At 53.1% G+C, this 27,117-nt stretch overlaps 1 protein-coding gene across 1 annotated transcript; it reads right to left on the bottom strand.

The window, feature by feature from the left end:
• Positions 1-1,299: 1,299 nt before the first annotated feature.
• Positions 1,300-26,974, bottom strand: MPP3 (membrane palmitoylated protein 3). The gene is made up of 19 exons (XM_002919729.4): positions 26,817-26,974; positions 25,913-25,975; positions 25,545-25,663; positions 25,219-25,296; positions 23,993-24,073; positions 23,646-23,783; positions 19,811-19,892; positions 18,586-18,671; positions 17,165-17,239; positions 13,884-14,080; positions 12,036-12,100; positions 10,653-10,673; positions 10,107-10,148; positions 8,662-8,826; positions 8,459-8,539; positions 6,029-6,122; positions 5,733-5,841; positions 4,042-4,164; positions 1,300-1,779 (listed from the first exon to the last, which is right to left on the bottom strand). The coding sequence occupies exons 2-19, from the start codon at positions 25,935-25,937 to the stop codon at positions 1,603-1,605; spliced, it is 1,758 nt and encodes a 585-aa protein (XP_002919775.1). The 5' UTR covers positions 25,938-25,975; positions 26,817-26,974; the 3' UTR covers positions 1,300-1,602.
• Between the last annotated feature and the right edge of the window lie 143 nt (positions 26,975-27,117).

A 27,117-nucleotide genomic window follows, 5' to 3' on the forward strand; every position in this document is an offset into this window, starting at 1 on the left:
ATTTTATCTGACAATTGCATAAAAATATTACGAGGCCAAAAATGCCTGTTGAATAAAATGATAAAAGGGGGGGAAAAGCCATCTGGTGTTCAACCCCTCTGTTCGTACACTGGAGGAAAAGCCACCCAGATGGGACTCTGCTTAGATTTGGTTAGTGTCTTTCAAGAGTCATTTTGACTTCGTTTTTGGCCTCAGAGCTGACTTTGGATCCTGGCTCTCCCGTAGAATACACACAACATTGTACGTGCCCTTCCCACTTCAAGGGGGCAGTCGTCTTCCCCGCCCCACTGCTACCTGTGACAACTCAAGACTCATTTCACTTGTTAAGAATTTGTGCTTGGTCAGTGCAACGAAGTCCTTACCTTTTTGCTAGAAAGACCTGAAGAATGTGATCCTGGCAGGTGCATCTAGCAGGTTTGTGAGCTAGAAAGTTGCAAAGGTGGCTTTGTGTGAGAAGGCAAAATGGAAATTTCTAAAGGGGCAGCAGATCTTCTCCTTCTGGTCCTTTGCCCAGAACCTGGCCCCCTTTTCTTCTCATGAGGGAAAGAGCTTGGCATGTGTAAGCAGCCTCTTTGCGGTCTCAGGAGTTACAGCCACACTGCATTTTACTGTAAATTCGAGCTGTGGTGAGAGGGACGGGAGCAGCAAGTGATAGAATGGAACAAAGCAAAGCCAGGGCTCAAGGTTAAGAGTCTGAGGGCATGGGGCACCTGGGTGGCACAGCGGTTAACCATCTGCCTTCGGCTCAGGGCATGATCCCGGCGTTATGGGATCGAGCCCCACATCAGGCTCCTCTGCTATGAGCCTGCTTTCTTCCTCTCCCACTCCCCCTGCTTGTGTTCCCTCTCTCACCGGCTGTCTCTATCTCTGTCAAATAAATAAATAAAATCTTAAAGTAAAAAAAAAACAAAAACCACAGTCTGAGGGCATTTAGAAAAGGGACAAGTAGCCTTATGTTCCTCCAGAGTCCCCAAAACCGCCATCATATCATATAATAGTGCTGAAATTCATGCCGATGATGAAGCGTGCCTTAGTATTCAAAATGAAGTTTGTGTGTGCTCACTATTTAAGAAGACAGAGAACCACGTTTCCTACTGTCAAGCAAACACGATCGCAAAGGTTAACATGGACATTTTAGTGCTTGAGGACAGGGGAGGTTCAGTTGCCCGGAAAATCTCAGTGCGTACAACACTGAGATTTTCATTTCCGACAAAGCTGAGTAAAGGAAGCATCGCTCATTTATAATCTCTGCAAATCGGTACTGTAGAAATTTCCCATTCCCACCCCCCAAAAGACAGGGGCTACTTAACTTCGGTGCAAAGAATCCGGGTCAACTTGCCTGGGATCCTTTAGTGAATGAAATGTGCTATTCTGTGATATGTCCCCCTGTCGATTCCTGTTCTCTGCTCCCCAGGGGCACAGTGAAAAACAACAGACAAAACCCAGTAACGGACGAGACTTCACACATATATTTTTCTTGACGATGGAGTTTATGGAAAATTCTGCTCCTCTCCACACTTGAGATTCCTGGCTGGTAGCATGGGGGAGGCTGGGCAAGGTGATCTTCCAGGACCCCTCCAACCTGGATGTTCTAGGATACAGTTACCTGACCCAACTAATAGGAACCCAGTGAGTGTCCTTGCTCAGCTTCTCCAAGAGCACTCTGAGCTGGCTGTGGGCACTCTGGAGGTCCTCCTTCACCAGCACGCTGTCCACCAGATGCCCGTAGTGCTGGTCTATGAAGTCCGCGGAGGCGGCCATCTCCTGCTGCTCCTCGTCCTGCAAGGAAAGGGCCAGTTATGAAGCCACTGGGTGGTTCTCCCTCAAAATAAGAAACCTCCAGTCTTTTCTTGGGCAGTGTTCTAATGTCTAATTTTTAAGTGATGAGAGGGTGACCTGTGCCCATGCATAACCCACGGTGTGCACAAACACAGAGTATGGATAACTCCCAGTCACACGTCCAACAATGCTGCCAGGCAGTAGACACAATCCTTGTTCATCTTCTCAAAGTATCTGCTATGGACCTGTTAATCTCAGCCATGACATGGGCTTTGGGCGGATGCCAATTCTCTCTCTGTGTGTACATAGAATATGTCAGTATCACACTTCCGGTTGGAAGGTATTTCCAAAGAAGGGGTACCATTATGTTCTCATGTCAATTTGGTTAAGTAATTACAGCAAAGAACTACAAATACTATTAACTATAAGCAAAGCAAGCATTTCTGGAATCGACAAGGGGGAAAAGAAGGAGAATAAGTAACGCTAAGGCCCCCTGAATTCAGACTCCTAAATCCATCCTGTAGAACTTCATTCTTCTTGCCATTTCCTCATACCGGAGCCCAACACGAACACAGTAGCTCGAGTAGAGTTCTTTACGAAAGTTCTGGGACAATCCTGACCAAACACCCCATTTCCCCGGCATCCCCGACTTCCTTCATCAGACTGCTTTCCCAACCCCCTAACCCTGAGGGACAGGTAGCCCTTGATCCCTCACTTCGCCCAGCCTGCGTACGGTTTGCGTCTTCATTCAAAGACATCTCGAAGAAGCAGAACCTCAGGCGGGTTAGCTTGATTTGGGGGGAAAAGGCACGTGGCAGGTCACCTCTAAGTAACGTCGCAAAATGAAATCCGTCTCTGGCGTTCACCCACTCCCTTTCTATCTCCTGCCAGGCCTCTGCTGCTCTCTCTCTCGTGCTTACTGAGACTCAGGCTTTTATAGCACAGGGTGCGCTGCCCTCCCCCAGAGACCCACATTCCAAAATATTCCCTCCTCCTCCTCTCTCTGTTGCCCATCAGCCCCAGATCCCAACTTTAGGGAGAGTACCTGCAGGGTCAGAAGATAGGTGCTAAAGGCCTAGGAAACAGGTGGGCATGCTGTCACAAAGACAGCAGAGACCAAAGAGAAGGCTGAGGTCACTTCTTCTCCTTACTTTCTCCCAGGAGGAGAAACGGTAGATAACATCGGGAGAAGCTTGCTACCTCCATACTCTCTCTCACAGGGCTCCTCTCTACTCAAAGGCACGCTGCAGTGTGTCATGCTGCCCCTGGACCTTCAATCCTCCCTCCCCCACGTCCCCCTTACACACACACCTCCCACGGACCTGCTTCTGGACTTTCCCCTCCTCCAGGCACCCTCCTTCTTCATCTTGGAAGCATGTAGCTATTTAAAGAATTATAGAAGGAACATTTTCGCCACTAAGTACCTCAATCTTTCTAATATTTGCATCTTGAAGGAACTCAAGTAAATCTCTCCTGGAATAAACTGTATGACATTTGTTTTGCAGCCATCAATCCCCTGAACCAGGGGCGCCTGGGTGGCTCAGTTGGTGAAGCGTCCGACTCTTGATCTCAGCTCAGGTCTTGATCTCAGGGTCGTAAGTTCAAGCCCCGTGTTGGAGCCTACTTAAAAAAAAGGGGGGGCTCTCAGTACCCCTTTCCTGGCCTGTAAAGGTGGAACTCAACCCCCTGTGGCTTCAGCGAGAGTGTCCCAGTCCTGAACAACACGTAGAAAGACTCCCGCCATGCTGTCCCTTGCCCCATGTCGGAACCACTTGCTCGATCCGAATTTGTGTTTCAATTAAAAACGACTTGGCTTGGGGCGCCTGGGTGGCACAGCAGTTGAGGCGTCTGCCTTCGGCTCAGGGCGTGATCCCGGCGTTGTGGGATCGAGCCCCACATCCGGCTCCTCCGCTATGAGCCTGCTNCAAAACAAAACAAAACAAAACAAAAAAACCAAAACAACTTGGCTTTGGCCAGGGAATTGAACAGATTAGTGTGATCAAGTCTTGAACAGATGTCCCTTATTTTCTGAGAAGATCCTTCCGTGAAGGAGTGAAGGGTGGGGAGCCCAGGCAGTGTCATCCCTGTCTGAAGCGGGATGAATTTACAGCTGTCCCACCTTGGGATTTCTGGTGACCTGACCTGATCTAAGTCTGGCCAATAGAGGCAAAAGGAAGGACAGCCCCGTGCAGGAAGTACGAGCGCCCTTACACAGTGGTAAGGCCCTTTTAGGCCTTCAGAAATGATCACCTTTAAACTTACAAGTGGGGCTGCTGTGTCCTCACAAGCTGGGGACATGGGTGGCGTCTTCGTCTTTTCCTGTATCGCAGGCTTTACAAATATAACATAGGGCTTGAACTCTGACGTCCTCAGCTGTTGCAGGGCCTGAGAAAGAGAGTTCAAAAATATTATACATTTTGGAAATATTTTATCATGAAACACTTTTTGAATGCTCTGTAATGGTCTGCTTTATCATATAACCTCAGGGGCAAAGGTCCTGATCACATGGTCCTATGACAATGGACTTCAACTGGGCAGACCAGCTGCTCATTTTCCCGTCCTCCACTTTGACTCTGGACTTGGCTGGGCCCCAAAGGCCCACTTGCTGAGAATGAACGTTCGAAAGCCCTGGCTCCAAGTGCTGCCGTCTCTCTTAGCTCTGCCCGCACAAGCTCTCATTAACCTTCTTGTGCCCTTCTCCACCTGCTCGGTCTGATAGAAGATTCAATGTGCATCTCTTAGTCAAACGTCGTCGATCTGTACTATACTATTCAAAATGTGTGTTATCACACAGGCCTCCTTAGGATATTCAGAGAAGAAAGGATTTTGCTAAGCAAACGAAGAGACTAAGAAATCATTTGAAACAAATTATAAAGACTTTAGAAGGTTTTCAATACGCAAATCATCCTGTTCATTACTGCCTAGGACCTACAACGTAAGGGCCTCCATTTGGAAACACTGGTATTAAACTGTTATATGTACAATCTGCAACCCCCCAAAAATCAATAAAATCACTTTTCAAATAAAATTTTGCAATTTAGACTTTTAATTTTGATGACCAACCCCTGGCAAGTCCAAATGAGAGAGGGTTTTCCTTTATAGACATAACGAGCTTTTTGGAATCTGTCTCAAACCAACTTCTGTTAAATAAAGCCTACACCCTACAACATAAATCAGAGCTTTGCTTCTACAGAGAAAGGAAACACCCAGACCGAGTTCAAAACTTAGCAGTTGTCAAAGACGAGGTTAGAAAGGTGCCTGAGCCCCCGTCAAACACACAGCAGGCAAACAGATTTGAAGCCCTTCTCAGGGTCACGTCTCCTCCCCCTTTCTCCTGCAAGCTGCTCTACAGGTCGTCTTTCTTGGTGATTCCCTGAGCCATTGCCCTGACTTGTCTCGGGGGCGGTGTCCTGATCCGGGAAGCGCAGCCCCAGCATCCATCTGTGTGTGCACGGCATCTCATTGCCTGTCCCATCACGACTGACCAGCAGAGCCCGCATCCCTGCCTGCTCCCCTCCATGCCAAGGCCACGATCCCAGGTCCGCAGGCCACCAGGGGATCTGGAAGCACCCTACAACTAATGCCGTTTTGTGTCTACACGTGCACATTTCGGGCTACAGAGCTTTCCTTAGATTCTCAAAGGGAGACCTAAGGAAATTTCAACATCCAGTCCTCTGGACTAAAAAAGCCTTAGATCGAGGTCAAATGTTCTGTAAAATATACAGTCCCCTCATTTATTATTATTATTTTTATTTTGAGAGAGCAGAAGGAGAGAATCTCAAGCAGATTCCCTGCTGAGCCCAGAGCCAGACGTAGGGCTCGATCCCACGACCCTGAGATCATGACCTGAGCTGAAATCAAGAGTCAGATGCTTAACCGACTGAGCCCCCAGGCGCCCCCCCCCATTTATATATTCTGCCAACAGAAAACGCCCAACTGGCTCAGAAACTCACGTCCGGCTCCACGTCCACCAAACACACTTTGTTTTTGGCCATCACCGCTTGAATGGCGTCCAGGCTGGTTCCGTAGAGATTTTCCTTATATTCACCATGCTCCAGGAACCTAAAACACCACCAACAGGGAACAGGCCTTCAGTTCCCGAGTTTGCCTAAATTAGCAGGGAAACGTGGATGGACTTTCCACAACTCCTCTCCCGCATCCCCCATCCTTCCCGAAAGCCCTCCCACAAGGTCAGGCGGAACACGGGACAGGTGCACCGAGGGCCGGCTGGGCCATCAAGGCCACTTACTTGTTGTGATGTAAGTCGGCCTCGAATGCTTGCTTAGAGACGAAGTGATATTCCACCCCCTCCTTCTCATGGCTCTTTCGGGGCCTGGTGGTATCTTTGAAAGAAAGGAAAAGGGAAACTGGGCCAAGAGATGTCACCTCACAGCGTTCCAGAACAGCAGCGAGCCTGGGCCCTCCTTCGTCTCCGGAGCTCATCGCTGCTCGGTGGATGAACCCAGGGCTCCCATTCCTCAGGGCCCCGGGGGGCAGGCACACACCACAGTGTGGGAAAGGAGGCCTCCCACTTTGCAGGTGAGGAAAACGGAGGAGCAGGGAGGTCAAGCCCCGAGCCAGGGTGTGAGCTCTGACCCATGCCGAGTGTTTGCCCTCAGCGGCCCCGCAGGCCGGCCTGGCTGAGGTGGTGTGGTTTGTAAAGATCACTGAAGGGATCCCTAGTCCCAACCTTTGATTTCCTCCTGGCTTTCCTTTCCGCGAGCCATGGCGCCCCAGATACAGACAGCCTGCTGTAGGCTTTTAATTCCTTATTCAGTTATTTCTCATTTTGAGAGAAGAGACAGGAACACAGACAGTCCCGTGATGGACTAGACATGTTTCAGCAAAGCTGGCTCTCACGTAAATAATTGCAAAACTCACACCGTTTCTCCACTGATTTCTGTAATAGAACTGAGATGCGCACTTCAGGGAGAAATCGGGTCCTTCGCAGAACCAGAGCACGTGTGAAGGCACACGCTGCTCTTTTCCAGAGCATTCCGGAAGAAAAGATGGGGGTCTTAAAGGACAGTATTTTCATGCCCTTGGGGACCATGCGGGATGCTCTGTGCTCTGTATGCAGCATCTCTGTCCAACCTTGGGCAGAGTTCCTAGGGTCACTTGTCTGACGTCATTCCCTCGCTTAAAAACTTTTTATTCATCACCAATAACATTCTAAAGACCTTTGATGAGTATCTCCTCCCACATCACCCACCCTAGCCTGCCCAGTCCCTGACGCTGCTACCCTGACTCACACCTCCGTCCGTTTGCACAAGTCGTTCCCTCTGTATAGAGAACTATTCCTTTCTTCTCTGCCTGGAAAACTCCTATTTATGCTTCAAAACCCAGGATAAAAGCCACTGCCTTTGGAAAGAGGGAAGCCTCGAGAAGTCTTCCCTGACTCCATTCCTAAGAGCAAGGGGGGGACGTCCCCTATCTGTGGGGTGCCTGAAGCAGGTAGGTGTGACCATCTATGCACTCCTGCCTGGGGGATGGATCTGGGGGTTTCTGAAGGACCCACACGTGAGCAGCCTCTACATGTCCTGTTTCAAGTCCACCCTGGAAGGCAGTGGCCCTCGGAAGCCTACCTACCAGGTCCATCAGAGAGATGCCGCGAGAGAGGCTTCCCAGACCCTGCCGCCTCCCTCCAATCCCTGCCACTTCAGGTGGGGCTCTGAAAGACAATTCTGACAACCCACAGTCCGGGTTATGGGCCCCAAGGTCCAGGGGAGAGGGGTCCAGTAAAAGAAAAGATTGGTAGCTGGCCTTAGAATGCTCTGGAAAGGTCTCATTACTGCCACACAGCATTCCCTTTTGGTGGCCACCAGGCGCCCACACCGCATCCCTCTGAGACCAGAAGAACTGAGAGTCCCAGAAAGGGAAGGGACAGGAGCGGGAGGCAGCGGGTGAAAGGCCCTTTGGGGGACCTCGTTACGGATGTGACTGGGCAGGCTGCGTGGGTTTGAATCTTGGCCCCACTACTTACCAGCTGTGTGACACTGGGCAAGTGACTTAACCTTTCTGAGCCCCAGTGTCTTCCTGTGCAGTACAGGATGGTGATCAACCTTTTCCTCAGGGGCACTGGGAGGCTGACCAAGCTACTGCACATAAAAGCTCCTGGTACAGGTCCTACACCCTTGTTCCCCTCTTCCTCATCACCTCCAGAACCAGGGCCTCCTGCTGCCTCGGTCTCAGCATCCACAGCTGCTCCTAGCCTCAGAACCTGGCAGTGGTATGAGCACCTCGGAGGGCACCCAGCCACTCTGCTGGGCTGGAAGCCAGCTACAAGGGAGCGCCCGAGTGGTGTCATTACTCACCGGACTCCCGGCCTCTCTGCCCTGCTGTCTTACCCAAGCAGAGGGCGGCAGCCATTGGAGTCAGAGTCACTGCGAAGAAGCAGCTGGAACGGTTGCTACTTTGCCTGCAGTGTGCTCTAGACTCCTCTCCCACCCCAGAAAGAAACTGAGCAAGTGGTCCTCCAGCTTCTGCCTCAGAGGGTCCTAGTGGACCACTGAGAGTGGGTTTCTTATCATGCCTAGGTCCCATGATCTGCCCGTACCAGGCAGTGCCTATCGGTTCCTCAGACCCAAAGTAAGGATGAGACTGGAATTGGGGAGTCAAGTCCCCATGAACTCTCCACGCACAGGTGTGCACACACAAACCCCCATGTGGGCCCTCTTACGTGGAACAGCAACACCGAAGTGCTGTGGGTTCTCTGCCACCACCTTCTGCTTCAGCTCATGCAGGCGGGCTCCCAGAGATCCTGGAAAACAAAAGGAAGGCTGACCGGGGTCCCTGCTGAGCTCCCTCCCCACCACTGCGGGGGGTGGGGGTGGGGGGAACTCCTGCATAGCCCACTCCCTGGACACGCAGGGCCTCACCTACCAATCAGAGCCACCAGGCGGGGCCGTTCACCAGGCTGGTGCTGGTACCTGGTCACCTCCTCGTAGGTCAGCAGCTCTGGAGACTCGGCTCCTGCAGACCCCTTTCCTTCCTGGGGGCTTCCCAGTCTTTCCCTACGGCCCAGCCGGAAGCTTCTCCGAAGACCAGCTTTGTGGGAAGGGCAGGGAGAACTGTGGTATTTGTCCCAGGATCTCCCAGTAAAGACTTTCTCTACCTGCCCAGACCTGGAAGGGAGGCCGAGTCCCACTGGCCTCTCCCAACCACCCCCTGCTTCAGGAAGGGGCCGACCGGGATGCACAGGAAGATGAAGAAAAGGTGACCATCTGGCCTCCAAAATCAGGGTTCAAGGTCACTGTTTCATTTAGAGATGTTTACTTGTAGAGAGCACAGGGGGAGGAGCAGAGAGAGAGTGAGTCTTAAGCAGACTCCACGCTGAGTGCAGAGCCTGGCACGGGGCTTGATCCCACGACCCTGAGATCATGACCCGAGCCAAAACCAAGAGTCAGACGCTCAACAGACTGCGCCACCCAGGCGCCCCTGTCACCGTTTTATTTAGCACATGGCTGACCTTGGAGGAATCACCTCTCTGAGCCTCAGCTTCCTTATCCGTGAAATGGGAATACAAATGTACAAGTGCGACGTGTGGTCCTGGGTTGGATTCTGAATCGGGGCAAAAGCTCTACAGGGCATTACTGGGGCAACTGGCCCAGAACAGTGTATTAGATGACAGAGCTGGATGCATGTTAAATGCCCAGCGTTTTAATGACTCGCCTGGGTTCTGTAAGAGAGCGTTCCCACCCTTAGGGAATACATACTGAGGCATTTAGGGGTGAAAGGACGTGCTGGCTGCAACTGAGTCACGTGACTCAGATAGAACCTGTATGTGTGAGAAAGGGGGTGACCAAGCAAACACGACAAAGTGTCATCTGGCGAATCTGAGTTCTTGGTCCGATTCTTGCACCTTTTCAGTTAAGTCTGAAATTACTTCAAAAGGAAAGGGAAAAAATCTCGGCCGGTCTCTAAGGCCTTTGAAAAGACTAAGCAAAACAGAAGCAGCAAAGGACCTCTGGAGACTAGTAAAGGCTTCGTATTCACTGCGCGGTGGCGGCAAACACGGACTGGCCCGCGGCCGAGCCTGTGATGAGAACAGATCGGTGTTAACAGATCGGTCCACATCCCTTCCCTGCCAGGGCTCTGCTCCTAGGGGCTGGTCAGAAGTTGGGGGGGACCCCAAAGCCTGGGCAGGTCAGCCCCTCCCCTGGCTGACAGAGACGGAGGGGATGTGGGTGCCCCAGGCTCAGCCGTTCTCTAAGGGCTGCTGGGGCTCAGATCACTCTGCCTTTGTTGTCTTCCCCTGGCCCAGGAGCCCACGGTTGGCTGTGCATGGGCAGGGCGGGGGGTGCTGGGGGACGAGGCCCAATACTCACCCACGTAGTGCCCTTTGAGGTACCCCTCACAGTCACAGGTCTCTGGGAAACAAACAGAGAGAGGGCAGCCAGTGAGCCATGCCGGACACATACTCTGACCCAAACGGACCCGGCTCCTGGGTGGCCAGGAGGAGCCTGCTGGGATGATATCTCAGGGGGCTCGGGAGAGATGCCAAGTCCCGGCTCCCCAGGAAACCAAGTCCTTGTGTTTCACTCAACTCTCCATGCTTAGGCCCCAAACAGATTTTGCAGGCCCTGGCAGGGCTTCTGGGCCAGCAGGCCCGTCTAGGTTAGGATCAGTGTGCAGAAGGAAGGGAGATTCACTCGCCCTGCCCCACCTTCCCGTCTCCTGCCTCCCATCCGGCCGGTGGCACATTAGCCCAGCCAGAGTCTGGGGGCGGGGCCCTATGTGCCAGGAGGGCAGGCAGGAGCTCTGTGCCCAGCAGCTCTTCACACCTCAGGGCACAAGGGGAGGAAAAGAAGCCCCTCCAGCTCCAGACAGTGTACATTCTTGTGCGGGTGCACAGGGGATAAATACCAGCCTACCTTTGTCACAAGGCTGATCATCTGCGGTTTGCACAAAAGACAGATGGAAGAGCGTTAGTGGAGGGGAACCGGGAGGCCCTGTGGCTGAGAGGCAGCCGCGGCCCCATGTGCGCAAGGAGCCCTCCATCTGTCCCCTTTCTTTCCTCCAACAAACCTATGATCCGAGCTGCGGTGTGTTATTAAACCGAGCCTAGCTCTAATTAGTCTTCCTGTGTGTGTCTCATTAGCGGCCCGAAGCCAGCCAGCTCGGCCCTGGCATGAGCAGCCCCAAGGCCAATTTACTCAGCAGCCCTTCTGACTTGAGAGCAAGTCTGGAAGAGTGGCCGTGGGCAGCAGCCCTCAGCCAGGGAGCAGCTCACTCCAGGATGCCTGCAGTGGGGCCGGGACCTGCTCTCTCTCTTCCGGGCTTTGAGAGGGGCCTGGGCAAAGGCAGGTGCCAGAGGATGGAGCGGTGCAGAGCAAGGCTGCCAGCCAGCTGCCCTCCGGTCACCGGACACCCCCTCGGGCCCCTCACTTGATTCCGAGCCCCCCCTGAGCCCGAGAGGCCATATCACGAGGCAACTTGCTCTCTATACAGGGCTCTCATCTGGAGGCTGTGGGCACAGGCCCTCGGAAAACCTGACCCCAGCCCCGCTCCCTTGACCTCCCAAGCCTCCATTTTTCCAAGTTGGAAAAGAGGATGTCATGACACCACTCCTTCACATTGTGAAGATTAAAAGGCAAGGTGCTGGTGAGTGTGTCTTCTGAAGGTAGGTGCTAACACAGGATCGGATTGCCAGATAAAATAGAGGACATTCAGTTCAATCTGAACTTCAGATACACAACAAATAATTTTTTCTTAGTATAAGTATGTCCCAAATATTGCATGGGCTATACTTACACTAGAAACCCATTCAGTATTTATCTGGAATTCAAATTTAACTGGGCATCCTTTCTTTTTATTTGCCAAATGTGGCTGCTAACACAGGGTCACTCACAGCCTTCCCCACTCCCATCCGGTATCAGGGGTTCTTAAACTGTCTGGATCAGAGAGCCCCTTGGGAATCTAATGAAGGCTGTGGACGCTCTCCCAGACACACACACACACACACACACACACACACACACACACACACACACGCACACAATTTTGCAAAAGGTGTTTAACATGCCCCCCAGTATCATCTATGAGTCCCAAATACAGTAGCTCCTCTCCAGAGAACAGCTTCCCCCTCCCCGACCTACCCCCCTTTCCCCTCCTCATCCCCTCCTTCCTCTGGAGGCCTGCCAGCTCAGACAGGACCCTCGGTGCCCTCTCCAGTCCAGTGCTTGCTTCTTCGGGGCACGAAGCCTGAGCCCTAACCCCAGCCCCTCGCCGAAGTGTTTCCCTGCCCATCTACTCACAGGGAGGCTTCCTGAGGCTCTGCGGGCTCGGCAGGGTGCCGGTGGCTCTCCGGTAGCTTAGTCGCCTGTGGGGACACAAGGAAATGGGCAGGCCCATGAGCTCAGCCACAAAACCAGTCCAAGAGAACCTTCTGGAAAACTCAGGGAAACCAAGGCCTGGATTGCACAGGTGGGTACAGACTGGCACTCCAAGGGCCTCCCTCCTTCACAGTCAGTGCCCGTGACACTTTCACAGCTCATTGGTTCACAAGGAGGAAGAAACCAAGTCTCTTGCTCTGGGAGAAGCTCAACCAGCCGAAGATGGTCACACACAGGTGTATGGCCCATGCCATGTCGGCGATCGGTCATTACCTTCCTAGGGCTGATTCTCAAGGAAGGAAGGCCTCTTCACTCTCATCCAGCCTCCCCATCTCTGAGGAAGCTGGGAGATAACACAACAACTCCCAGGAGAGGTCAAGGGCGAGAGTGACCCTAATTTAGTCCCCTTTTCCGCCCCCCCAACGGAGAGCACAGCCTGGCACATTGCCCAATTTAGCCATCGGTGGAGAGGCAATCACCAAGGCCTCATCTCGGATCTGAGAAAACACCCAGGGCTCTTCGAGGTGTCTAGGGTTCCACATTTAAACACAGCTAAAGAGCTTCCCCCCAAGACCCGGGAAGCCCAAGATGCGTATGGGTCTGAGGTTCCTGAAGAAAGAGGGCAAGGGTTCTCTAAGTTTAGCACCTCAGAATCACCTGGACTCTCTGTTGGACCAGCGAGCTCAGGGTCTGCCCCTAGAGTTTCTGATTCAGCGGGGCTGGGGCAGGGCCCAAAGGTTAGCAATTCTAACAAGTTCCCAGGGGATGCTGACACACCTGGCCTGGGGACCGTGTCTGGGGGGCCACTGAGGCAGACGAGCCCCGATGTCTGTCACGGCAGCATTCCACACCCCAAAAGATGGAAGAAGGCTACAAACCTCAGGAGAGGCCATGCAGTCATGACTGCCACACCCTCTGGGCCAGCTTTTACACTTTAGGAAATCTACCCTAAGGAAATCACGTGACCTGTGAGGAACAGACTCACGTGCAAGCTGATGACTGCAGTTTGCGGCAGCGAAACAGTGCAGACAACTGAAAAGCACAGCCATGGGGAAAGAGTGATGTCACCTGGGTACGACCTTCCTCAGAGACTCCTCCGTGCATGCCCAGGTGAGGGGCAGCCCTTCTAGGATATGGCCTCACAGAGCCCGGTGTCGTCCTCCTCTGCACCCATCACATTTCTAGAAAGTTCATCTGAACCACATGTGACTTTCTGGCTACGCTGTCAGCTCCTGGGGGGGGGGGCTGAGGGGAGGAGGGCAGAAGCCATACTTGCTGCCCATGAGTGGTCTACTTTCTGATGAAATATCATACAGCTATTAAAAATCACACAATGAGAACTAGGTAATAATGTGGGAAATGCTAAAGTCACCATGTTAAGGGACACGGCCCCCAAAAGCATGACTTCCAATTCTCTCTGTGTCTCTCCCGTAAAAAGCACAGGAAGGACATCCATCATGCCGTCGCGATAGCGGCGAGTCTTCGGGTAATTTGCTTTTCCTCGTCCTCCTCTTCTGTATTTTTGTATTTTATTTTTCAACTTTCTTTAAGTAGGTATTATAAAACATACATCCTAGATTTCCATACAGGTATTTAAATCTCAAACGGCCATCACCGCTGGTGGGAGCGCAAGAAGACCGGACACAAGGGCCATGGGTACTCACCTCCCCAACAACATTCTGCGCGCGACCCTCTGGCCAGGGCTCTGCCGTGTACCCACACCTCTAGCCACTCCAGAGCCACCCCCCAGACGACACAGCCCAGACCCACCTTTCCTGGAACTGCTTGGAGGGGATGAGGCCAGCTCGAAGGTTGGTGTCCCCTACTCGCTTGGCCTGCCACCATGTGGGGTCGTCCTGGCTCACCACCTCCAGGACCTGCCGGCGCTGGAAGGGCAGGCCTGCCTCCTGGCAGGGGATGGCCCGGTCCTCGCGCGGGTTGTAGTGGAAGAGCGCCCGCATGAACACCTGAAGAGGGCGTGAGCACAAATATGTCGCTGCCGCATCGAAGGCCAGAGGACACCTGTCACTCACTGTCAGGGCACTACTCGGAAACACACGGCACATGGCTTCCTCTTGTTCTTCAACCGTTCTGAATAGTATAGTCCGGAAATCTATCAAGGTTCAGAAAGTTAAGAGATGGGCCCTCTAGCTGAATGTCTCTTTCCAGCCGAAGTACTTCCTTAGTTACCCAGTCTGCTGTCCTCAGAAGAGCCTCTCAGCAAACGCAAAGCAAGAACGGGTCCTGGGAACCAGCCCGATTTTAACTAAAATGTGGTTCGGGCTATGCTCACTGCCCCTAAGGACGTCGGCAGCCATCTGTTAAATAAGGGATCTGGAGGCTTGGATTCAAACACAAATATCAACACAACGACTGTGGCTGGCTCCTCGTCATCACTCTGCAGTGGGTGACGGACGTCCCCATTTTTTTATGGCTCACCCCGCCTCAGCTGCCACATACTCTGCCAACCCCCAGCAGTCCCCTTTACCCTGAAGTCACCCCTCTAGAGAGGATGGTGGGAAGACAGAGCGTTTTGTCACACTTTCTTGTTCTATAATTCAGTGGATGCACTTATTTTATTTATCTCTATTTAATCAGACCATTAAGGGCTTGATTACTTTAACAACACACAGAAGAAAGAAGAAAGGAAGGAAGGAAGGAAGGAAGGAAGGAAGGAAGGAAGGAAGGAAAGAAAGAAAGAAAGAAAGAAAGAAAGAAAGAAAGAAAGAAAGAAAAAGGAAAGGAAAGGAAAAGAAAAGAAAGGAAAAGAAAAGAAAGAAAAGAAAAGAGAAAAGAAGAGAAGAGAAGAGAAGAGAAGAGAAGAGAAGAAAAGAAAAGAAAAGAAAAGAAAAGAAAAGAAAAGAAAAGAAAAGAAAAGAAAAGGAAGCCAGAGGACCTCCTTAGACAGATCCAAGTCATACTCCTTTATGTGTCAACCAGAAAAGATTCAGTTAGGGGCACATGGGTGGCTCAGTCAGTTAAGTGTCTGCCTTCGGCTCAGGTCATGATCACAGGGTCCTGGGATCAAGCCCCACCTCAGGCTCTCTGCTCAACAGGGAATCTGCTTTTCCCTCTCCCTCTGCCCCTCCCCCTGCTTGTGCTCTCTCTCTCTCTCTCTCTGTCAAATAAGTAAACAAAAATCTTTTAAAAAAATAAAAGATTCAGTTAGACAAAGGGAAGAGCTTCCCGGCCAGATATTATGAGGACAGATACCCTCATCCAGCCACAGATGTTATCAGGGTCCCAAGGCACTCAGAAGAGAGTATATTCTCATATGGCCAGTCCATATCCAGCTTCTGGATCAAGAATACATACTTAGGAAGGATGGCGTAAGGGACAGGTTACCCCTTTTCTCCAGGAAAACCAAGTTTTCTCCCTGTATCAAGTTAGAACCTGCAAAAGCTGCCTATGGAGATCACACGAGCATCTCCAAGAAGAATCACCTTCCGTCAGTAAGAGTCTACATTATGCAAGGCCTGGGATTCAACCAAAGTGTGCAAATAGGAAACAGTCACGCCAAGATGATGTCTTGGTTTGCTGTAAAAATCTGACATCAAAGATATTGTCCATCATTGATCCCCATTCACCAAAATACTCGTTGACGTCTACTTTATGCCAAGTGCTGTCGTGTCCCTTCTCTTCCTGCATTTAGGGTCGGGAGCCAGGGGCTGGGAATCACCTTTCTTGAAAAATGGGCATGCTTCCTTCCATCTCCTGATGAAAAGTATGTCCTACCTTTCCTCTCCTTTCTGCCCTGGCTGCCAGGCCGTTCAGATCCAAATTTACTTGAAATCGAAGCAATGCCCTCTATTGTCCTCTCTACCACCACCTCAGCTCGGGTCAGAATAATCTCTCCCAGAGGCTTTTACGAACAGCCTCCCTACCTGATCTCCCTGCCTCCAGTCTCTACCCACTCCAGCCTCCCCCATGTGGCAGCCCGGGAGCTCCCACATCCCCCAGGGCCTCGCCATTTCAGTGCTCCCCCGCCCCCCCAGCCAGACTTCCAGCAGCCAGCCCTGGCGTCTCTCTGTCCACGGGCTTTCTCCGGCCACTGCTCTACTCTAATGTGGCCAGCAAGGAATGCTGGGAATCCATCCCTGGATGCAGCCTGGCAGGAGTTGGTACACAGATCTCCCAACATCACTGGCTCTTGGGTGGGAAGACACGTGTCTCCGCGGGATCCCCGAGTTCCCCAGCAGCATGACACAGTGGTAACTCGGTGACACATGTTTTGTTGCACTCACTGCCTTCCTTTCCCCGGGGTGTTTCCCAGGGTCACCTCCAAACGAACTACTTGCTCTTGAATCCTCGTCTCAGGGTCGGCCTCTGAGACCCCACACCAGGCCGGGATTATGCCAACACCCTTAAGAAAGCCTTAACCTACCTCCCAGCACAACCCCTCCAGAGCCAGACCAGGGTGCTCTCTCTCTCACTGACCCCCATACTCCTCTCCCCACCTCTGAGCCTCCGTAGACGCAGACCTCTCTGTGTGAGCCTCCCTCCCCCTCTTCTTCACTGGGGAGTCCTACTCACCTTCACCTGCCTCAAGCCTCACTTCCAGCACCCCTATTATCCGAACCCTTCCGGGGTGCTTGTAACTCTGCTCGGAATCTTTCTGAAGCACGAGCACTCGTCACATAGCAATGAAAGACTTGCTCTCCGGCCTCCCTCTCTGAACTAGGAGTCCTCAAAGCTACCAACTGTCCCTGTCTCCAGCATCTGGCAGAGCGCCCGGCACAGAGGACGTGCCCAAAAAAGGTAGGCTCACCAAAGAATTAAGCAAATGGCAGTTACTTAATTGGTCCCGAATCCAGCACATTTGTTACCCTCTCCTCTTCACGGCCCTGATTTTCCATTTCAATTAAAATAACCTTGTCTTTTGTTAGTAAGCTACGTCAAATCCTGTTTCGAAAGAGGCAGGTACCCAGTAAATGAATCACAGTGTGACTGAATTACAGTTCTCCACTGAGCACACGTTCCGAAGACCAGAGGTGTGATCTCTTCCCAAACAACTGCTTGAAAGCCCTCCCCCACCTCCAACCCTGCCATACCTTGCTGTCCTTTAAATGGTCTTCCTCCTGGGTGGCTGGGATGATTTTCAGGGTAATGGATCCCTGGGACTGCGCCTGAGAGGGGAGAGTTCGAAGCTTACCACCTCCCACATCTAACCCTTGCTGAGTTCAAGTCTTCCTGCCTGGATCTGGAAACTCACGTTCAGAAGGAAGCCAGACTCGCCACCTCCCCTGTGGCCTGCCCTCCCATGGCGGCTTCCATGAATTAACTAAAGCAAAACTCAAAACCCAGTATCTGCATTTTCATGGGACAAAGGAATACAGAACTCTAAATGAGCACCGAGGACAGCGCACGCATTGAATTCCGCTTTTCCCTCCCTCCTGACCTCTAGTGCCCCAAAGGCCACCCTTCTTTCTCTTCTCTCGGGTTATTTTCATAACCAAGTTCAGTTTCATTTCCCTCCCTTTGCTTCCACCTTCTCCATCGGGCTCTCCAACCTCAGGCTACCCCTATCTTGCCGGGGGTTCCCCTTCCCTCTACCCAACACAGACCCCACATCCCCATGGGGGATTCCACGAGGCAGAATGCAGTCGGTCCATGAGAGCACACCTTGCCCAACAGTCTGCCTGGCCCAGCACTGCCCTAGAGGACAAGGAGGCTGGGGCCTGGAACCGGGGAAAGGGCAGTGGGGGCAGGAAGATCAAAGGAGCCTGCCTGCAACCAGGGCTCCCTACATGGGGTCCCCTCTCTTCAGATCAGCCCATTTCTGCCCGCTCCTGAACTATCAGAAGTTAGCAAAGAGGGTCATGTCGGGGGGAGAAGGATAAAAAAACGTCATGCCTGAGGGTAAAGAAGACAAAACCATGACTGGGGCTCTTGACAATTGCAGCTTGACTTGAACTAGCAGAACGGGCTCTAGAGGCGGTTTGCATCCCAGCACTTAAGACCTTAAAATCCCCTCACAGAGGTGAAGTGTGTATCCTTTCGTGGATGTTTACATCCCAATCATAACCATGCATTGGGTGAGAAACATTCCCTGTTCCTACTTTACAGGAAAGGAAAGTGGGACCCAGGGTGACCTAATGGCTCGCCCAGGCTGCCTGGCTGGGAAGTCCGGGAGGCAGGATTCGAACCCAAGACCAGCTGACCCCAAAGCCCTTCTCTTGGTCCACCCTGTAGTGCAGCTTCTTATTCCCTATTCCTCAGAAGAGGGGACCCTTTGGAGGAGATGTCCCAGAAAGGGCCTTGGGAAAGGGAGTGGAGCTATGCTGAGGAGGTCTGGCCCGGAAGTGCCCCGCTTCCTGTCTCCCACCCCGACCCTGGGCACACCGCAAGGCCACTTTGCCTGCAGCATCCTCACGAACACAGAGACTGAGCCAGAATCCGCTCTGGCTCCTGGAAGTGCTTTGCTTTGGTCTGACCGCCCCCCTTCCCCCACCAGCACACATGCAGCACAGACCAGAATCTGGCTGATCTCATCCGGGCGCTTATGCAGGACTGTGATTCCGTTCACTTCTCGGAGCTCGTCTCCAACGTGCACCAGACCTAGGAGACACAGGGGCTGTCCCACCAGCACAGGAAGGGGCCTCAGCCCCAGGGCACCGGAGGAACCCACCACACATGGGGCAGACTCAAGTGGGCTGGTCCGGGGCCAACTGAGTCCTACTGTGTGCCGGGTGCCCCACTCAGCATCGCAGCCTCAAAGCCACCCAGGGAAATCCCTGGTTTACCAGTAGGCACCTGAGACCCAGAGCAATTATGTGGCTTGCCCAAGGCCGCTCTGCTAAGAAATACTGGAGCCTGTGTTCAACCACACTTATTTTGACATAGAAAGCCTGGTTTTTTCTGTTAGAACCTCCGCTTCTTTACAAATATCATGAGCCCTTCACCTAACTGGGTTAACAGACATACTCTTAGAATGTCCTTCTCAAATCTTAAGAAAACTTAAAGGCACCAGGAAAGGTGTCAAGAGTATTAAACACACCTGTCCACTGGCCTCGGCTTTAATGACAAGCCTCTCTGCACCTGAGGCCATAATTGCTAGTCAAAGAGATGCCCGAGGTGGCCGGAAGGCAGTTAGGTATGCAGGATCTGGGCGGGGGGGGGGGGGGGGGGGCTAGACCTGCTGAATCCGAATCTGCATTTTAACAAGACCCTCTGGGGGGGTGGTCGGTGCTTGTTAATGTTTGAGAAGCTCTGGTCTCCCCAAGAGTGATCCCCAGACTTCTGGGGTAACACCTCTCTACACCAGAAGGTTTGCCTCCCCACCGAGTCGTTGTTTCACACAACACTGACTCCAACCTGTTTTCCACCCAAACAAATCTGGGGCGTGAACACCCTTCCCTCCGTAACAGCAACAACTGTTGGGGAAGGGCGTCCCCAGTCTGCAGTCAGGAAACCCGCCAAGCCCATGCTGTGGGCTTCACGACCCCAGTCCTCGGCAAGGCCAGTGCAGGAAACCTTCTGATCAACCCCCACGTTCTCCATGCCTGAGATGTTTTCAAACAATTACAATTTCTACCGGGCTTGGGAAGGAGAAAAGAATTCCAGCCCCACTCCCAGAAAGCAAAGCACATCCCAAAAAGGGGACGAGAGAGGAGAAGGAAAGGAGACTCATGGACACAGGGGGAAGGCTGGGGCACACCGGCCATCACTTCTGCCAGGCCAGCACGGACGCCACTCACCGCTCCGGTCTGCCGCGCCCCCTCGCATGATCCGGGCCACCACCACAGCCCCTGAGTGCTCATCCCGCCGGATGGTGGCACCCTGCATCAGAGACAGAGCAGGCAGGCTCCTGAGAAGCCGCCCCAAACCGCAGACCCCGAGTCCCTGACCCCTCAGAGCCTCCCCGTCTCTCCCTCTGTCACCCCAGAGGGCAGATCAAGGGCAGCCCTTTCTGGTTCAGAAGACACAATGAAACCAGCATCTCAAGTTAATACAGCACAGCAACTCCCATATCTCATTTCAGGGCTGAGGGACAGGGGCTCAGAGAAGGTCAGCATCCCCGAGGTCACCCAGCTGGGAAGGAGTAAAGGATTGTGGGAGGCCAAGTCCAGTGCTTGTCTCTCATATCACAGCCCTTGTCTCTTGCAAAGACATTTAATAGTAAGGAGAGAATGTGCCTGCAAATTCTCAACCTCTAATCAATCACAGGGTCCCGGGCCTTCTGTGGTTGCCAAGGGGAACCAATTATGCACCAGCCAGAGCTTCGGGACCAGTACTTGGCACGTGGAGCACAGCAGCGATGATGACTAGGACAAGAGGTGCTACCAAGCCCTCAATTTTGTGCACCCCACAGGCGGGACTGTGGCAGGCAGGGCAGCAGTCAGGTGAAGCACTGAGCCCCAGTGTTGGACAACCCTGGGTTCGAATCCACCTGCCGTTCGCTGAAAGCACGCAGCCTTAGCAAGGAAGCCCCTTATCTGCTCGGAGTCTGTTTCCTCTGGGGTATGGGACAGCATTTAACTCCTGGACTTGGTGCATGGATTCTATCAGGTAATGCAGGCAGGCCTCAATTATGTTGCACACAGTGAGTGCATACAGTAAGTGCTCAATAAGTGTTAACCTTTTATTATTGGCTGTTACTGCAAACACATGGGCACACTTGTTATTAACTTCATCCAGGCCACCTATTTGAAGTCTGTAGGACAAATACTGCTGGAAAGAGAAACCATCAGCCAAGAACCCCATAGCATCTTGCCTCCTAGACCTTCAAACTTTCCAGCATCTCTGTCCATCCTGTCTTCCTTTCCCTGCTCTCAGTAGACGGGCTCCTCCCATCTAGGCTGGTCCTTCTGTCCCCTCCCTCCCTCTACAGCAGACTCAATGCCCCCTCTCTGCTGGCTCCTTCTCCTGGCTCCAAAAATATTATCACGTCCCCCTCATCAGTACAAAGCCTGCCCCTCCATCCAGCAGCCACCAGTCTCTGCTCCCTCAGACCAAGCACTTGTTCTCTCTGCTTCCTGCCCTCCAGGTGATGCCACCTACACCCTCGAGAGCACCGGCCACAGCGCTGAGCACCCGCCAGCTGCCAGTCCCCACACACTGTCAGCCTTCTCACCTCTCCCTCCCACCTGTCTGCCTCCGGGGCCCGCCCTCCCTTGGGGGTCCTCTCTTAGCTCAGGCCCTGGTGACACCGCTCTCTCCCAGGTCTTCCCTGTGACCACGGGTCTCCAGGGCTGGGTCCTCCTCTATCTGCCTTTCAAATCATGAAGCAAGGGCCAGGCTTTGGCCCTGGCGCCCTTCTTGCCTCACTGTCTGGTCTCTACCCTCGTGGTCTCAACCTCTCCGGTGTGATTTTAACCCCTCCCAGATGCTGGCGGCTGCCCAGTCTGTTTCTGAACAAATAATCCCTCCACTTCCTGGATGCCTCCACTTTTGAATTCAATGAGACCTAAGCTCCATCCCTGGAATGACGGCCACCGTGCTCACCTAGTCGTCCCAGCTGGACGCCTGGACACTATCCTGGGCATCCCCCCTAGACTCCTGCCCAGACCAGGCCAGTCACAAAGTGACATTAATTTTTTTCTGACATATTTCTTGGATTTCTCTTCCCTGTTCCCAGAGGCCTAGGTCAAGCCCTCTTTCTGGACCTCCCCCTCTCTGGTCCCCACCTTCAAATCGGTCCTCCGTTTCTGACCTCACCCTCCAGGCCACTTTCTATTAGGCAGCCGGGAAGATCTTTCTAAACTGCAAATCTGATCATGTTACTTCTTACTTAAAACCTTACAATGGCCTCCCACTTCCTTCAAGGACAAGCTATGACACTTTGCTGGGACCATCAGCATCTCCCTCGGGTCCGGCCTCACCTCCGTCACTCCTAACCACAACCTCGGCATTCTACGCCCGCACCGGGAAGCCCAGAGCTCTCTGAATACGACAGAGTAGGCAGTTAGCTATATAGGAGACTTTTGTCTGACTGATAAAAGGGTGGAGGCCAAGTTCCAAACAGCCAGGACAGACCCCAGGGGATAGCCTGCGTTCTTCCCTATGACCACTGCCTTACAGGAACCTAGAGCTTCATTATAATACATTTACATTGTGGTTTTAACCCCTTACTCCATCCTCCCTCCTCCCATCCCCAGAATGGCTGCCATGACAGGTCAGACAAGGACCACAGGGGGCCTGAAACTCCCACTCCCAACCAACAGGAGCCCCTTAGATGACTGGCAACTGGAGTCAGAAACCACCCCAGCTATGACCCAAAACCTATCCAAACATAAAAAGAAAAGACAACCCTGACCTCCCAGCACAGCCGCCCCCTCTGGGTCTGCCTGCTGTCCCATCTCCAGAGTGTCCTTTCCTTTAAACTGCTATTAAACCTTGGCTTGCTCGAGAGTCTGGTTCTGAATTCTTTCTTGGCCAAGCTCAAGAACCAAGGCCGGGGAACAGGCCTCTCCGCTGAAAAGTACCTCATGCTGTTTCCTTACCGTGATTTTGTTCAGGTCGTTCTACTGCATGGGGGGCCTTTCCTCTTTCTCGTCCTCCTGGGAAACTTGTTATTTTTCTGGGAATTCAGCCTGGGCATCTCCTCTTCCAGAACCCCCTCCCGCCCCACCCCCAGTCATTTTCCTGTGAGCTCCCAGAGGGCAAGGACTAAGCCTTAATCACCTCTGATCGGCCGGTGCCCAACACAGTGCCTGGCACACAGCATTTTGCCGTGTCAGTGGATGGCTGTCCCGTTTGCAGGGGGGGAAACGGAGGGGGCAGAGAGTTCCCCTTCCATTTGCAGAAGTGGTTTAGCTGAGGGCCCTTGGTGGAAGGTGAAAATCAAGAATGCCAGCTGTGGCATTCTCTGGGGCAAACACTCCACGCTCTGGACTTCCTGCACGTCCCCCATCTAATAAACAGCCCTGTCCCTTTGCTCGGTAAATCAGTGCTGCACCAGGACCAAAACGACAACAATCTGTCAGCTGGGGAGAAGAATGGCTGTGGCTCTGTGCTTCCTCGGCATTCAGAGCAGGATTTGGCAAACTTTTCTGTGAAGGGCCAAATGTTAATATTTTAGGCTTCGCAGGCCACACCGTCTCCATGGTAACTGCGCCACACTGCCATTGCAATGTAGAAGCAGCCACAGATGACACGTAAATGAACAGGCATGGCCACGCGCCAGTAAAACTTTATTTACAAAAACTGGCAGTGGGCTGGGTTTGGCCCTCGGACCACAGTTTGTCAAGCTCTGCTGCGGAGCGTGGTGATCAGGGCTGCCCTGGACAGCTGTGCAGGTTATTTACTGCACAAAGGAGCTCGGCCACAGTCAAGTGAAGCTGTGCAACCCAGAGAGAGAGGTAGCCTGCACACAAAGATACCACGGGNATTTACTGCACAAAGGAGCTCGGCCACAGTCAAGTGAAGCTGTGCAACCCAGAGAGAGAGGTAGCCTGCACAGAAAGATACCACGGGGCCCAGTGGCAGCCCACAAAGCTGATGTCACTCGCTCTGGGGACTTCGGGGGGGGTCTCTTCCCCATTTTCTGGGTGGGTGGGACAGTGGTACAGGGAAGGGGTGCATGTCACATACCAGGGGTTCCTTGTTCTTCACCAGGCGGATGATCTTCACTGACTCTTCATCAAAATCCTCACCAATATTATCGGGCAGAGGGGGCAGGACGGGGTCGAAATTCTTCTGGGCAACTGTATCGTGTACCACGAGCATGGCCTGTCAGGAAAGCAAGAGAAGTGAAGAGCCAGCCCCAGGGCTCCGGGGGCCTTGGCCGGGCAGTGATTTGGGGGTCTCGGATCTTATGCCGGAGAAACCACCACCCAGACACTGGTACTGAGGACCCCCCTCACTCAGACCGCTCCTTTCCTCAGCCTCCCGGCTGAGCCCCCATGAGCTGCGCGGGCAGGCAGGGACTGTGTGACTACCCTGAGGTGGGGGGTGGACAGCAGCTGGAGCAGCTCCCTCTCGTCGCTGTGCACGGAGGCGGCCTGCAGCTCCTCCATCACCTGTGGAGGAACGAGACAGAATGTCACACGCGGCTGGGGTGCTTCGAGCCCTCTGGGAGTCTCCAGGGAAAACCCTGCTCCCTGAGCTTCAGGCCCAAAGGTCCCTGCAGGAACCCGAGAGTGCAGGGGACCCTCAGCCGCCCCAGGACTGACGCTCTCAGGGAAATCAGAGCCCGGATCCGAAGAGCCTGGGTAGCTCACGTACGCTACTCCTAATGGGAGCTAACTTACTAAGTCCTTACTCTGTGCTATTTGCTTGATGCGGACCTTCCCACCTAAATTTCACAGTGAACTCAACATACCAGGTATTATTATTTTGCCGTTTGACAGATGAGAATTACTAAAAAGCCAGAATTGGAACCTGGGTCTAAGGGGCTCTATTATCCGTGCTCTCACCCCGGTGCTATTTTATAGATGAAGAAACTGGGGCTCAGAGCCTCAGACCTGTGGCAGGTCCCAGAGCTGGTGGGAGAGGCAGTGCCGAGCCTGGGAGCCTGACAGCCTAATGTGCTCCTGATCGTGTCGCGTAGGGGAGGAAGGAGGGAAGGTCTGCACCCGTGCCTCGCCGGGCCATCTCCTGGGGTTAGGTGAGTTTTTTCAGGAGCTGGCTTTGGCAATCTACTAAGACAGCTCTTCCCAAACCATGCAACACAGAGGGCAGGTGCACAAGAAATTAGGAAGCCTTCCTAACAAGCATTCCTTTAAAAAAATGAGAACCCTGAGCCAACAGGCAGGGACACATTGCAAGTCACCTGACCCCAGGACTTCACAGGGGCCTCCCCAAAGCACAGTACAAGGTGATTGTCTGACCTTCATCTCCCCAAGCCTCAACAGTTTGGGAACTGCTGATCTGATCCAAACGCTCTCATTTCACAGCTGGGGGAACAGACTTTCTCGGGAACACACAGTAAGTGGGTGTCATGATGTCCCTGTGTCCCTTGGCCCAGGCCAAGGCTCACAGGTTCTTTCCTGCTCATTAGAAGGCCCAAGGAGGAGCAAGAGGAGAAGGGAAGGAGATGTCTCTTCACCTTTGGGCTCCAAGCCCCGATGTCCCCTCTAGGCTAAGCAATGGTGACAGGCAAGATAAAGGAGCCCTACATGGTCAGGAGTGGGGCTAACACCGTAAGGAAAAACCTGGGGCTTACATCCTCGGCAAGGGCCACAGCGCTGTGCAGAACAGGGGTTGGGCTTTGCCTCTCGTAATAGCGAAGCTTCTCGTGAATCTGCAAAGACAGCCAATTTCAGGCTGGGGCCTCCCAAGTCAGCTGCCCAGGTATATCCTAGATGCCCCACAGCCTGCCCGTGACTGTGTGGACGGCTGCAGACTGGATTGCCGATGGGTCAGCCTAAAAGAAAGCCAGTCACAGTGCTAACGAAGACCTTCCCGGGGCAGGGGAACACTGAAGATGCAAAGAGCCAGCTAGGGAAACCTCTAGAAACCCGCAGCAGATGGGATGAAATGGGGCTTTACCTTCATTAAGTAACTGAGGCTTTTTTCACTGAAAACATCCCTCAGGAAGCCCATCTCTTCCTTGTGGTTGGAGTCAGGTCTGAGCTGAGAAGTCAACAGGGCCAGGGTTTCATGCAAGCCTGAGGAGAGGGTAAGACACACGAAGTATGGCCAGTGCACTGGGTACTTCCGGCCCCGTGGGACCCCAAGGGGACCCTGCCGTGTGGACATTCTCTCCCCAGGCTCTCAATCTCTCCCAGGGCTTGCGGGCAAGGCAGCTCCTAGGAGCCAATGCTGGCAGCAACCTGCTTTCTCTCCAGCCTGGGGCTGCTGGGGCAGGCTCTTGTCTTCAGGGCCTCGGGCAGGGCCAGGCCGGGAAAGGCACTCACCGGAGTCCTCCGACAGCACGGGCATGTCTGTGCTGCTCAGCTCGCGAGCTCTGCCTGCGGATTCTGGGAGAAGGAGGGTAAGTGGTGTCGCTCCATCAAGCAGAGTCATTCAACAAACAGTGCCTACACCCCTGCTGTGTCTGTCCGTGACCAACGTGGGGACAGAGGGGATGGCAACAAATAACTCTCAGCTTGTTTGTTGTTTTTTTTTTCAGAGAGCAAAGAAAGAAAACTAAGATTTGCTAATCCCCCCGATGTGCCAAGCATTCTGCTGGGTGATTTCCTATGGCACTTTTCTTAACGTGCACAAAGCCCTGAGGAATGGATACTAATCTCCCCATTTTACTGATGAAGAAACAGAGGCCTAGGGGAGTTCAGTAGCTTGCAGGTCAGACTCCATACTCTGGTGGCCTTTCCAGGCTGGTCTCAAAGGTATGAGGTGGCCCCTGCTTCCACTGGGCCCTGTGCCCTGTTACCTTCTGAAAGGCCCTGCTCAGGTCCCTTGTCCTTCACAAGTCCCTTGTTCACCTTGAAGCCCCTGGTCACACCTTCAACAAGTACCTGTCTGGGCCTACAAGATCCCTCCTTCCCTGCCACCCGCAAGTCCCAAACTGAAGGGAGCACCCCCCAGAACGGAGTGTGGCGAGGAGGTGGAGAAATGACAGTCGGGTCTTCACTAGGCAGGACTGGACAGCCCTAGCTCAGGAAACTCCCCCCCCCCACAACGTGCTCTGCAGCACGTGGACCTCCAAAAGTCCTCCCTCAGAAGGGGACAAGGAGAGTAATGATTCATTCATTCCGCAAACATGGAGCCAGCCCCCCTGCGCCGAGCACCGGGGACACCAAGATGCCAAAGAATGGTCCTGGGCTCTCCAGCCACCGCGCCGCCCTCCACCAGACTCACCCTCTGGCTCCTTCTAGCTGCGCCCCCGCTCCCCGAGGCGGCCAGGCACAGACTCCAGCTCGCTTTCGGAGGGAACCTGTGGGACGAACAAGGAGCCCGGCTGGCCGAAGGGAAGGCGAACCCCGGGGGCCGCTCGCGGGCGGTCCGGAGGACGCCGAGCGGCGGGAAAAGAGCGGGGCGCACGCGGGGAGGGGGGGTGAGCGCGGAAAAAAAAAAAAAAAAAAAAAAAAAAAAAAAAAAAAAAAAAAAAAAAAAAAAAAAAAAAAAAAAAAAAAAAAAAAAAAAATAAAAAAAATAATTT

This window comes from Ailuropoda melanoleuca, chromosome 13 (assembly GCF_002007445.2).
Source record: "Ailuropoda melanoleuca isolate Jingjing chromosome 13, ASM200744v2, whole genome shotgun sequence".
NCBI lineage: Eukaryota > Metazoa > Chordata > Mammalia > Carnivora > Ursidae > Ailuropoda > Ailuropoda melanoleuca.

Coding starts and splice junctions, on each gene's coding strand:
- MPP3 (XM_002919729.4), bottom strand. CDS start 25,937: ATGCCCGTGCTGTCGGAGGACTCCG. Junction 25,664..25,912: donor CGTGCTGTCGGAGGACTCCG/GTGAGTGCCTTT, acceptor CCCTCTCCTCAG/GCTTGCATGAAACCCTGGCC. Junction 25,297..25,544: donor GCCTCAGTTACTTAATGAAG/GTAAAGCCCCAT, acceptor CTGTCTTTGCAG/ATTCACGAGAAGCTTCGCTA.